Source organism: Nestor notabilis, unplaced genomic scaffold (assembly GCF_000696875.1).
Source record: "Nestor notabilis isolate BGI_N333 unplaced genomic scaffold, ASM69687v1 scaffold10387, whole genome shotgun sequence".
In the NCBI taxonomy this organism is placed as follows: domain Eukaryota; kingdom Metazoa; phylum Chordata; class Aves; order Psittaciformes; family Psittacidae; genus Nestor; species Nestor notabilis.
Genome location: NW_009936943.1, coordinates 39,261 through 52,273, shown reverse-complemented (window position 1 = coordinate 52,273; position 13,013 = coordinate 39,261). Strand labels below are relative to the sequence as shown.

The following is a 13,013-nucleotide window of genomic DNA, read 5'->3' as shown; positions in this document are numbered from 1 at the left end:
TGGCAATAGGCGGCGGAGCTCTCCTGTAGCGCGGGGAAGGGAAATGAAAAGTATTTTGTTTGGAGAACCTCCGGCAAACCGCATGTCATTTGTCATATCTGATTTATTGCCCGCAGGATCGCATTACAGGGGAATTTCAAATCCTGTAACAACATCCAAGATCACATACTTTAAAAGGAAATATGTGGAAGAAGAGGATTTTCATCCGCCACTCAGCAGCTGCGCACATAAAGTATGTTTTCTAACAGTCGTTGTTTTTACTCCGAGTTTCAGATGCTTAGTAACACCCGATTGACCCATTTCCAGGAGGCTGAAATTAGGAGAATGATCCAGCTGTTTGGTCAGAAACAAATAGTTGTCACTTGTTCACGTTCATTGTTTTATTGTCATCGAATTGCTTAAGAAGCAAAGGCGTTTCTTCATTTGTAACAGCTGTAAATGGAAATGCTGAGAATAACTGGTTTGGTTTTGTCAGATTAATTTGTTCTTAGCTGGTTTATATCGTGCCTACAGAAACAGCTCCAGGACAGCATTTGAACAGCAGAAAGGAAGGTCATAAATAAAGAGCCCACGATTCCCCACTCAGTCAAAACTTTTCAGGGGAGAAAACAGTTAGTAGGTTCCATGTCTCCCAAATGGGTTACGGATCCTCTGGAAAAACAGAATGACTTGGAAAGTGAGTACAAGCTCCTTTCAATATTTAATCCTGTTTATTAAAAAGCTAAGAACTCCAGAAGAACAGATTAGTAAATGAAATAGTATTTTTTTTAATGAAAGCTGTCAGGGGAGGGATTAGAGCAAACATTTCCCAGGCCACTGAATACATAAATTGAAATCTCACCTCTTTCTTTATTTTAATGAGAGATTTGACGCTCTTGTTCATTAAGGGTTCTGTCCTGTAAGGAAGTGAATGTCCGGAGTGATGGGCTTAAAGACAGCTTGTGCTTTGAGACCCCAAGCCTTACCTTGCTGGGTCGTACCTGGCCTGTGGTGATCCATGCCCTACTGGCCACAGAGAGGACACAGTATAATCGGATTAAAGCACAGTTTCTGGGAGGCGACAGTATCACAAGAGCCCCAGAGTCAGAAAGCTAAACCAGATCAAGACGCAGAGTGAGTTTATATGTTATCTTTACCTGTGTCACAGAGGCAGCTGCATGAGACACAAGGAGAACCAAGCGCCTCGTCCCTGCCAGGGGCACGGGGCAGGGAGCTCTGCCCAGGGGATCCTGTTTCCCTGGGGGGATTTCCGCAGAGGAGAAGCAAGCAGTAACACCGAGCTCGCTTCCTGAGGACCTCAGAGTAGCCAAAGGAATTTTCAGCTACAAATAGTCTTGGCTGGAAATAAAGACCTGACCAGGAAGGTGAAAAACTGACCCGCTGTTAATTCCGGAAGGTGTCCGGTCTGCTGCCAGAACAATGAATAAATAGCACCAGGGGTGCTGAAAACGTGCTCTGGTCAGTGACTGTGTCTCCCACATGTCACATCGCTCTCAGTTCAGCCAGGTTTTTTTCTTGGCTAGATGGTTGGATTTTTGTGTCAGTGATTATTTTCCTCACGAAGAAGAGGAATAGTTCCTAATCCCTTTCTAACAGCACAGAACCCAGTTGTAGAGGTATCGGGATGCTAGAACTGTCCCAGGCGTCGTTCTGTGCTGCTGCAGAGGTGCAGCACATCAGAAACCCTGGGCCACCCATTCCTTCTTTTGGCACAAGCGTGTTTTCTGCTTTGCAGCACTGAGCTCTGAGGAGGGAGAATGCCCACCAGGTTTCTCTGAATTTCTTACACATATCTACACCTCCGCTGCCCAGTAAAGAAAGAGTTATGTGCTGAGGTTACTTGTCCCATGGGGGGTATGATGGTAGGGCCCAGAGCCTCCCTCCAGAGGGCTGTTGGCAGACATTTATATTAGAAGTGGTTTGACAACTTGTTCTTACCGGTGGCCCTCCAGGAGGATCCCAGTTCAAGGCTTGCTGCCTTGCTCCAGGCTTTCATGGCTTCGCTGGCTGTTGCTGCAGCAGGTATAAAGGATGCAAATTAACCTATAGGCTTAATATGATTATAAATGAGTCATTTATTATAGAAAATTACTCTCTCTCACAAAGAAGAGCTTCAGCTGTGAACTCCCTTGGAAATGGGGCCGATTTTTGGTTTTACGAGGCACTGCGCTGCTTCTAAGCCCTGCAGACAGGACCAGGCTGTGGAAAGAGCTAGAGGGCTGAGGAGAGCTGAATGGATGTGAAAAGCAGCTGTGCTTTAAGCTCTTTCAGTCCTCATAGCTACGACTTCCACTCTGCAAAAATGCTGTAACCATGTGGGAAAGGGAAGAATGATCAAGCCACAGATGGGGGGGGGGGGGGGGCTTTTTCTCGAGCAGCCTCTCTTTGTGCTGTGCTGCTCTCCTCCTACGCAAACCCAGTTCTTACTAAAAATGAAAATCAGTCAATAGTGCTTCCAGTAGCACGCGTTGCCCCCTCTCTTATTTTGATTCCCAGGGTAGTGATTACAGTGCAGAACTCAGGGCCTCCCAGGGGCAGTAACCTGCTCGTGCTGCCAGCGCTGAGAAACAGGAGTCCTGGAAGGACCACGGAAAGGAGAACAAATCTGCGGGCGCTGAGCCAGGATTTCTGCAAATCCCTGTCCTCTCCTCATTTCCTGACCTTGTCCCTGCCTGTCTGCGTTCCCACCGGTCCCGTATAGCGCAGGGTGTAGTACATGGCCCAACAGCTGCTCTCCAGATGCTGCGATGCTTTGAGATGGGTTTCTCCCTGCCTCCATCCCTGCGTGCACGTTTGTACACAAGAGCAGGGTAAGGGAGCTTGGCGAATGGAGACCTGCTCGCTGGTGGGCCTCTTCCACTGGCAGTGGATGAAATGCTCTGACACTTGCTGCATGGCTGCTGGAGGGGAACTTTGCTTGGCTTCAGAGCTTTGTAGAAGTTCCACAGGGAACAATGGAATAGGGTCCATTTATACCAAAAATCAAAACTGCACAACAGTTTCATGTTCTAACCCCGAAGGCAGATAAAAAGCCAGATGTGTGCATCTGAATTTCACTCCTCCATCCTGGACTCATGCCCCATGATTGCCTCTACGGTGTAGTGCTCAGCTACTTACCTCCTAAACCTGGGTGAGTGCTGTGGCCAAGAGAAAGCAGGTCCCCAGGTACATCGGTCTACAAAATGAAAAGCCAATTTTAGGTGCTTCAGAAAGAGAATGAGAACAGTAGTGGTGCAGGGGGAGTGCTTCCCTTCATTTTCTTTCTCCTTGCCTGGAACAAAAGTCCTTGCCTTCAGTTCCGTATCTTCTGTCTTTTGCATTTTCAGACCATCTCCGTGTTTGAGGAGCGGGCCCATATTCTTTACATGTCTTTGGAAAAGCTGAAATTCATCGATGATCCTGAAGTCTACCTGCGGAGATCTGTCCTCATCAACAACCTCATGAAGAGAATCCACGGTGAAATCATCATGCAGAACAACTGGTGCTTCTCCGCCTGCTCCTTCAGTGGCACCTCACCACAAGAGTGGTTTGTGCCTCAGGACTGTCCGTACAGAAAACGCCTTCGGATGGCAAAGGAGGAGTATGAGAAGCTCCACATGTGCTGCTTCTATCAAGAGTGTGGCAGTCACTATTTAAATCTACCCTACTCTGTTAATGCTAGTACTAAAAATACTTCCTCCTCTTCCTCCTCCTCCTCCCTCCCCATTTCTTTGCCAAGCTGTTCCCAGCAGGTGGATTATGACATTGGCAGTGCCTTTTCTTACAGGAGTGATGATCAGATACCTGCAAATGAAATATTCATCACTAATGCCAGGTCTCACAGTCAACAGGAAAAGGCAAAACTGAATGACGAAAAAGGAGGTAATGAACCCGAGCGGGACAGCGCCGCCGCCGTAAACTGTGAACCTGTAAGAGGCACCCATGCTCTTGAATGTAAAGGCAAATTTTATGACTATTTTGAGACTGGATGTAACGACAAGAGCAACACCAGCGAGTCTTGGAAAAAATCCTTAAGGAAAAAGGATTCTTTACCAAGTAATAAAATGTGCTGCAGCAAAGGAAGTAAAATCTGAGGCATCTTGCCCTGCTGAAGCATGCGCAGCGTGTTTGTTTGTCTCTCAAATTCTGATTTTGAATGGATTTTTTTATAGTTTTCTACAAATGGTACAATCACGCCCCAAACGTTACGTGTAGTTTTCAATGACTGGAGAGCAGATTGTGTGAGGCGTCTCGATCAGATGCATCAGTGGGCTATTTATAAGTGTGGAGACTTCATACAGAACGCAGTTGCGTTCCTGCTTAGCACCATGGTCTGTACAGCTCTGGTGTAGCTTGCGTTGCTGAAAATGCCAATCAGCCAGATGGGGAAAACATATCGTTTTCTATCTCCCTGCCCCCAAGAAGTCTGCCATTAATTAAGAAGAATCTCCATTATGTTTACCAAGGAATTAGAAGTCTGGTAAACAAATTGATGCTACCAGCAAGGGTGATGTGCTCCTTGTAACTCAGTATCCGTTCTGACAAAGGACTGTCTTCATGGACTGGGAATCAACCATCCTTACATTTCGTACTGATACTCCTTGAGTTCCTGGATTCTTCGTCTTGTTCAACGGACAGAATAGGACATAGCATAAAGAAATAATCTGTTTATGGGATTTTAATCAGAAACACAACGTGCAGCTTAAGTACTTGCATGTTTTCACCTCGGCTGTAATAACTAATGAGGCTTGTTGTTATACAGGGCAGGTTTTGTTTTGGTGCCTTACTTTTTGTCTTAATTTTTGCCAGCGTAAAAATTAAGTATAAATCAGCGCTACAGCAGGGATTTAACCTAAACAGAGGAAAAAAACCCACAACCAACCCACGGGGTGGATCAATATTATTAGAAACCTTTAACCTTTGAAGTACTGAGTTCAACTTCCTATTCAAACATCTCTGTTCTTCCTTTTTGATGCTCAATTGCTTTTTGATTTGCCATCCTTAGGAAGGGATTTAAGAAACAATAGAGAGATGTCTCTTGTAAACAAGCATTCGATGCTTGAGTTGCTATGGCAACTGTCTGTTGCTGGGGCTCTTTTTTTTTTCCTTCTTCGTATAATGAAGTTCATGAACCAGTGGCATGTTTTATACTTTATTCTGTTTCGCATAATTTCTCTCTTTTAGATTGCAAAAGCATGCGGGAGTTTTCTATGACTTTTGCTGTTGATTTAAAACAAAAAGACAGGAAAAGAAAGCAAAAAGCACAATGTTAATGGATAATGTGGCTAAAACACGATTTTATCTGAATGAATGTAAGGGGTTTCATTTTAAAAAAGAACATTTTGGAGAAATGAGTTGAGATTTCAGTGGCTAAGGCCAACATTTAGTCATCCCTAGGTGCACTGTTTGCTACGTGTGCTGTTAAAAATGCCCAGAAGACATTAGCTGGGGTTGGACCGAGAGTATTGTGAGCCTTAGATCCACCAAATTAATTAGTTCCCACAGTCCTCATAACAACTGGCAGGATGTGCTCGGCAGAATAGCCACATCCAAGCCACAGCTGACTCATAATAGCTGCCTGTTCCCACAGCACCATGCACTCCAGCAACATCTTCTGCTTGGTATTTGTCCAGAGGGTGAACTCCACCACAGTGCTGGGGGAGCAGCCACCCGGGGCTGGCCCTGGCTTTGTGCTGGAGTCACTGTGTCTCTGGGTCAGAGACCTCTGGGTTTCACGGCTTCAGCCCAAGGTCTCCTGGGCCATGGATATTTTGGGTACTGTGTGCAGACTGCTGCAGACTGGCCGAGTTTTGTGAGTAAATCCCATGGTCACAGGAAAGAACTTCCCCCTTCCCAAGCCAAAGTGACCACAAAGAGCGTAGGACCTCAGTCGGTGATAACCTTTCTGCAGTGAGGGGAGCTGGAACTGGTAAGTTTATGAGGGTTATCATTGGGTAGAACAACACATAAAGTATAAGTCCCACCTGATTTCTCCAAGACAGAAGCTTTTTTTTTATTAATGATAATAATATTAAATATAGATCTCATTCATACAGTGTATGAGTAGGATCATCATTTAGACATTTGTCCACAAGGACCAATTTTTTAAAAACCCTGATTTTTCATGTGTTATATCCAGATAAGTCTAGTAAATGTCTGCTCTTTTCCAATATTTGATAAACACTTGATGTTTTGAGCTTAAATATTAGATGCTTGTATACTAATGTGTTGTTGTAGTAAAGTGAAATTTCCTTGATATATATTTATTAAAACGACCAAAATTAATTTTATTTTACATCTCCAATGGCTACTGGGTCCTTTCCCCCGTGTTCCCCTCCCTCCCTCAGGGAAATGCCATTTAATGAAACTGCTCAGTGCTGGAGAGGTTACCTGCCCTGCCGCTGGCTGCACCTCAAGCTGAGTCCAGGATGGAGCTCAGCCTTCATGGGGTTGCAGGAGCCTTTAGGACAGTCTGAAGGAGAAGCAGCAGAGTTTGCTGCAGACTTGCATGTATGGTCAAGGAGAGCACTTGCCCAAATGCTCTCCAAACCACAGGCCAACTAACACTTTGGGGGCTGAAAGCATTTTGATCTTAAGGGGCTTTTTGGTCTTCAAGGTCAAGCCTGCACGCATAACCATTGCAGAGTCTTCTGAGTTGAATCTGCATCAGCTGAAGTGATAGATCAGCGTAACTCTGCCTACTCTGGCCTCTCTAACAGCTCCTTTAGTTCCAGGGACACCTAGAATTAACATGTTACGGTTCTGGACAGTCTTATTGATTGTCATCAGGGTCTGTAAGGGATGAAGAGTCATCGAAGGAAGGTTGGCCTAAGAAGGGTAAGTGCCTTTCATGCCTTTCTCTGGATCCTGCCTCACAAAATAATAGCAAATACTGAAAGTAGATGTGTTGGACTCAGGAGTCCACTGAGTTACCCTGTTTGCTTCAGAAGAGACAGAGGGATTTTGTGTTAGAGCTGGAAACACTAGCATGCAATTGCCAGAAATGCAACAGACCTTGACAGGATTTCCAGCCTGGGCTAGGCTGAGTGTACTTCTTGGTTTAAATTTGATTTCTGGCATGTGAACAGCCTAAACCTGATAGGCTTTTTCCCCATTGCACACTCCGGTACTAAGGACGTTTTGGTAACATCACAAGTTTTCAAGAAGTAGTTCTTTTCCAAGATTATTTTGTCTTTCATCCATAGGTCCCATGTGTAACCGCTAAAAGAACGCTCCTAAACTTGATCCTGGCCTACCTGCCTGGAAGAGCTGGACAGAAGAGCTTCTCTCTAAGGAGATTGTTTTACTCTCTCTCATAAGATACTTTGCTCCTAGAGTGTTAAGACTGAAGAACCGTGCCTTTCAGCAGACTAAGAATGGTACTTCAATCATGCATGGAAAACAGCAATAGAAAAAGATGTTTCTGTTTTCAGGTCTGTTTTACTGTCACTAGGACCGGAAGCGTTGTTTTACCCTCAGGATCACTTTCCACGAGGTAATACATTTCCCTTGGAAATGCACAGTTCACTTGACTTTAGAATCATAGAATAGTTAGGGTTGGAAGGGACTTTAAGATCATCTAGTTCCAACCTCCCAACTTAAAAAATCATGTTCCTTTATCAAAACAAGCAGCAGATTGTCATCGTGCTTCATATATATTTAATACTTCTGGTAAAATTTGACTATTTTTACTGGATTAGCTAATCTGTTGAAACAGTTTAACACAGTTACTCAAGCATCCCAGCGCTGAAACAGCCTCAGCTGGCGCCGGTTTGCAGTGCCAGCGCTGCAGCTGGCTCCGCGGGGAAAACAGGCAGGCTGAGCCGCAGAGGTGAAGTGCTGCTTTCAGGCTGAAGGTGTTACACCCAGCGCAAAGTTGTGCTAAAGAGGCTTTTTCTTTTATTTCTTTCACATTTCACCTTCCTGTGTGCTCTCCCTCCTCCTTTTACACCTCTCACCTACTGAGTGTCCTTTTGCTGAAGACCCCAACGCGCCTCCAGGCCACCACTTTTTGGGTTTGCTCAGGGGAAGCAGGGAGCTGGTTCAGAGGTGCAGCATGAGCTAAAGGGAGATGTAAACACACTAACCAGGGTGCAGGGTGTCTGGGCTGCTCCGTGGCCCCTCCAGAGGCCCATGCTTGTTGTGACCCACTCACCTAAATGGCCGTTCCAGCTGGCAGTAGCTCAGATTGCTGCTGGGTGCTGATCCAGCAATTGAAGAGCTATGGCCAAAGCGGAGATGTGAAGGTGATCTCTAGCGTGTGTTTTGACTTTTCCTGAGATAAAGACTATAGCCAGAGGTGTAGCAAATGCAATTGCTGCTTTCTCATGCCAGGAACCTTGATAAAAGAAGTTTCTTAAGTTTTTATCACAGGAGGAGCCAGTCAGTCACATCAGAAAAGGGTGTAAATTGCTGTGGGGTAAAGGATTTCATCTGGCGTTTCACTCAGTGAATGCAACTCTCACATGGAAGTGTCCCGGAGGGACCTAACCTTGTTCCTTGCCTGTCCCCTGCTTTGCAACCTCCAATACAGGGGCTGCCCCTGCTTTCTGGAGGGAACCTTTGGGGCTCCTCAGTACTGGTAGGAGTGTTTCTGCAGCTGCACGAAGCACCCCAGAGGCTTTTCCTGGCAGGGTGTGCGGAACCCGCTGAAAGATCGTAGCCAGGGAAGCGCTGCAGAGGATCTTGCTGGAAACGTTAGGAGATGTGAATCTTCCACAAGGCATCCCATGTAACAGCCAAGCCGCTCAGTCACGACTACTTGGAATACACAGTGATTTCCTGTGTTTTTTCAATCTCACTTTAACTCCTCTGACAGATGGGGAAAGATGACTAAACCGAGGGAGTTTACAAGAGTTCGTCTTGTGGTGTTTGCAAACTGCCTCTGTGAGGTCCATTTTCTCTAATGTAAACACAGCTGTGGCAGGGTGCCCGGTGCCTCTGCAGCAGTTCATCCTACTCAGCTCAAGGCTGCTAATGTGAGGTGTACCTGGCCAGCCAGGTCTACGCTGGGGAACACAACCAGCCCTGAGGCTGAGCAGGGTTAGGATGAGACCTTCGCTCCTATGGGTTCTCCCCAGAGAGCATGAAGCAAAGCAGCTGTGGCTGTAAGACCAGACTGAATTTACCATTCAGGGTCAGTGGCTTTCCATGTCAGGGGCCTGGGGTCAGGTGTGGAAGGTTAGATTAATCTCCAGGGGAGTAACCATGTGAAAACAATTGGCCTGTTGTTGCTCTCCCTGGTCTTTAAGTCATAGCAAGGAAGTAAGTGCACCTTGGGGAAGGTGGGGTTTCAGTTCTTCAGCTTTCCAGAAGTGGTGCAGGTTGTACGGTGTGTGAAGTCTTCTCACCAGATCCGGTTGAAAGTCCAGGTAGGCAAGTGCATTAACTTATTTTAATCTCTGTGTTCAGTCTGCCCTTCTGAGGAATGCAGGGAGTGTGAGGAGAAGTCACAGATGGTCTGTGTACGCTGAGAAGTGTGTACAATGAGCAAAAAAAACAACCCCAAACCCAACAAACCCCCCAAAACAGGGAGATACTGAATTTGAAAACTAGCTTCTCTTCCATGGCTAGTAATTCTTCTCAATTAATACAGCATCATTCTTCAATTACCTGCAGGGAGCATCTAATCTGTCATACTGGGATTGCAGAAAGGAGATAAATGGTCTGTCTGTTCAAGGTCAATCTGTTTAGTGCTATCTCCTGCAGTGGAACTTTCCCTGTGGAATACCCCACCGGGCTCCTCTGTCTGTACTGTGGGCTGTATTTTCCTCCTGGAACAGCTAAGGGCTGTGGTTGTTGCAAAGGAGGGTGGTGGAGTGGCAGTGGTCGGTGGCCATGCTTCCTCCATGAGAAAGTGGTCAACCCCTCAGCATTGCGATCACTTTCTCCTACCTGCCTTATCTTTCTAATACAGCCTTTTCACTTGTAACCTGTGCCTCGTCTCAGATGGTCTCTGGCAGTTTGTTGGCTGATGTTTCAGAAACATTTTGTAGCTGGGTGATGGGCAGTGAGACCCTTGGCAGGCATGAGATGGTGCTGTGCCACTGAGTTTTGGAGAAGTTGTGCCTGGTTGTAGCACCTGACCACCCACACCTTTGGTTATTGTTGGCTTTGTCTTTCCCTTTTGACTTAGTTTTTAATCAGGACAAGTTTCAAATGGCAATCCCCCTCTTCCACCCCATACAGCATGGGACCAGCTACTCCATATTTATCCCTTTAGTCAGGAGTTGAATCTGCCAGTCAGAGTTGAGCAGCAGAGTATTTCCAAATCCAGTTTCATTCCTCAATTCAAAGTGGTTTCTGTCTTGGCATATGTGTAAATTCTGTGCTCTATTCCTTCATCAACCCTAAAATTGCTTGTACATCATTTTCTGCCTCCATCCATTGCTGTTCTCAGGGTGAAATCCTCTGTACTTACTTCTGTAAGTAGGCCCCACTTACTAGCCTCATCCTCTTGGCTGTATAGCTGCCACGGGGCCATTTACTCCTTTGAATAAAGTAGTGTGGTTTTGGCTTAAAACGCAATTGTCCTTTATATTACACATCATCAGGCAGTGCACATACGTTATGTGTTGCTACCCTGCAAGTGTACTTCTAATATTATGTTTTCCTCAAATTCACCGAATTAAATCCTCAAATCTCAACAAGTGTGACCAAAGCAACCCATGTTTCTCAATTTCTATTGATATTATCATTGTAATTAACCTGAAAACACAGCTTGACTGATTTTCCGATCTTGAGCAGCTCACATCTTACCTGTGGGTGCTGCATACATATTATTCCTTCTTCGACCCCTTCCTCTGCATGACAGATTGGATTCGGGTTTGCTAATCAGTATAATAGAGGGAAATTTCATTTTGTGTTTGGTATGAGAAGGTGTGAAGTGTTAATACAATCCTGACATGTACCTTCATTGAAGAATTGCTCCAGTACTGAAACTTCAGAATAACCTGTATAATCACAGTCGTGAAGAAAATCTTAAACTATGAATAGGGCATAAGCTGCTGTCAGATCATTTTCCCTATTCTGCATGTGGGCTGAGACAGGGATTTGTATTGGATAAACTTACCCCCCCACTGAAAGCACCCGTTTACTAGTTCTGATGCTTAAAAATGACAGTGTAATGTCAGCTTTGGAGGTCTTTCACTAGTGACCATTATAAATAAGGCATTCAGCCAGTGAGCTTGCCCCGAGTTCCCAGTGGTCTTCTGAGCCTCTCAAGCTGCCAGTGGCACCTTTCCAGCTGCCAGAGCTCCTTTTTTCCTTTGATTTTTTCCATATGCTATCAATAAAATATTTTTCTAGGCTCTAGAAACATAGGGGCAAGACAAACTCTCTTTTAACTACATATCAGCTTAAATAATAGAAAGGCAAGTTGGGCGGTAATTTTAGTCTTTTAGTTTTGAATATATGAAACCTTTTTTTATTACTGTTATTTGGGAACTTAATTTTCATTTAAATAATGCAACCACAATGTTTTTTTCTGGCTGTCACGAAGATGACACCAGCGCACTAAAAATCCTTCATGATCACACAGCGCTACCCCGGTGGGTGCCAGAATCAGAACCTCAGCAGAGCCTCTGAGGTTTGACTGGATGTTTTCCCACACTGCCTCATTTTTCCCCCTTTGCTCACAAGTGCTGTGAAGATGCGTGTGGAGGGGGAGGGGACCGAGAGAAAAATGTAAATCATGGCAACCTGACTGTCAAGAGGGTATCACTTTTTAATTCCTAGCTTATGTTCCCAGCGGCGGCGGAGCTGCAGTGTGGGGTGGTTTTGTTTTACCTCTGCGCTTGGTTTGCCGGTGCTGGCAGAGCTGCAGCCCCTGGAGCACAGAGGTAAGGGACCTTGCAGCAGGAAGGTTTTGTTCCCCCGTTGATAGGTCGGGCTGGCACTCGTTGCAGGAGCAGCTGGGAAGAAATAATTAGCATCACAAAGAGCTATATTCTAGTATTGCATTGTGCATTTTGAGCCTTCAGATACCTTCACGCATTGGGCTGCATGTTGCATAAAGCCGAATTCCAGGTCGAACTGGGAAAACGCAAAGTAAAATGAAAATAAACAGAAAACAGTTTGACTGCTCTAACGGCACACACAGAATCCTCAGTGTTTGGAGTGCAGGCACGCTGTAAGTGCAGTCAGCTAAACCCAGGTGCCAGTGGCCATCAGTGCGGCCACGGGGCAAGCAGGAGCACGGCTCTCCTGGCTGCGGGAGGGTCTGCAGGGTGAATCCTTCCTGGTGTACAGGAGCTGATGGATGGAATGTGGGAGGCTTGTGGGCTTGGAACAGGAGCTGGATGGCCCCAGCCTCCCCGGCAGCTGCTTTATGCCCCCCTCGGCCCCACAGGTGGGCAGTGGGTTACCGAGGAGAAGGCTGTGGGTGCAAACAACACTTAATGCTTTGCTCTGCTTTCATCATTAGCAAACGGCTAAGCTGCACTGGGGGGTGGGGGGGGCACGGGTGGCTTGTACAAGAGGTTACAAGCTCCACAGAAAGCTGCTTTCCCTGTCTGGGTTGATTCCCATGGGAGGTCCCAGGCATGGGGTGCTCCTCTCCCACCTTGCTCACAGCGACGCTGCCTCACGTGTGTGTTCCTGCCCCGCGGCAGAGGCCACACGGAGCCTGCGGTGGCCTGTGGCGTTTGCAAACCCCACGCTCCCTGTGCTGGCTTGTGTGAAATAAGCTGCTTCGTGCCTACCCATGGTCTGCCTGCCCACTCGCTGCAGCATACCTCAGCATACCTCTCTCCTCCCTTCTTCCCCCCCCCCTTTTGTCTGGTTTTTGGCTGAGGAAAATTACCTACCCCAGGAGTTAGAAGAAATGCAGAGAATGAAGTAGAAGGAGCAAAAATATCCCAGGGAAGGTGTTTCACAGCTGATCCTCCCCTGAGTCCCAGGTCTGTCAGACGTACTTGCAGCACACAGCTGCACCATGCTGTCAGAAAGAGGGATTTAAAAATCTAACCTGTGTATGCAACTCCTTCTCTTGCTCCCTTGGATTGAGAGTCCCTATAACGAGGCAGGAGCATAAA

At 46.3% G+C, this 13,013-nt stretch overlaps 1 protein-coding gene across 1 annotated transcript; it reads left to right on the top strand.

The window, feature by feature from the left end:
- Nucleotides 1-43: 43 nt before the first annotated feature.
- Nucleotides 44-4,574, top strand: SERTAD4 (SERTA domain containing 4). Its single transcript, XM_010018593.1, has 2 exons — nt 44-232; nt 3,327-4,574. Exons 1-2 carry the CDS (start codon nt 44-46, stop codon nt 4,071-4,073), a joined length of 936 nt encoding a protein of 311 aa, XP_010016895.1. The 3' UTR covers nt 4,074-4,574.
- The last annotated feature ends 8,439 nt before the right edge of the window (nt 4,575-13,013 follow it).

Bases quoted from the DNA above. Each gene is read 5' to 3' on its own strand.
- SERTAD4 (XM_010018593.1), top strand. From the start codon at position 44: ATGAAAAGTATTTTGTTTGGAGAACCTCCGGCAAACCGCATGTCATTT. The intron at 233-3,326 runs GTATGTTTTCTA...TTGCATTTTCAG, and splicing joins TCAGCAGCTGCGCACATAAA to ACCATCTCCGTGTTTGAGGA.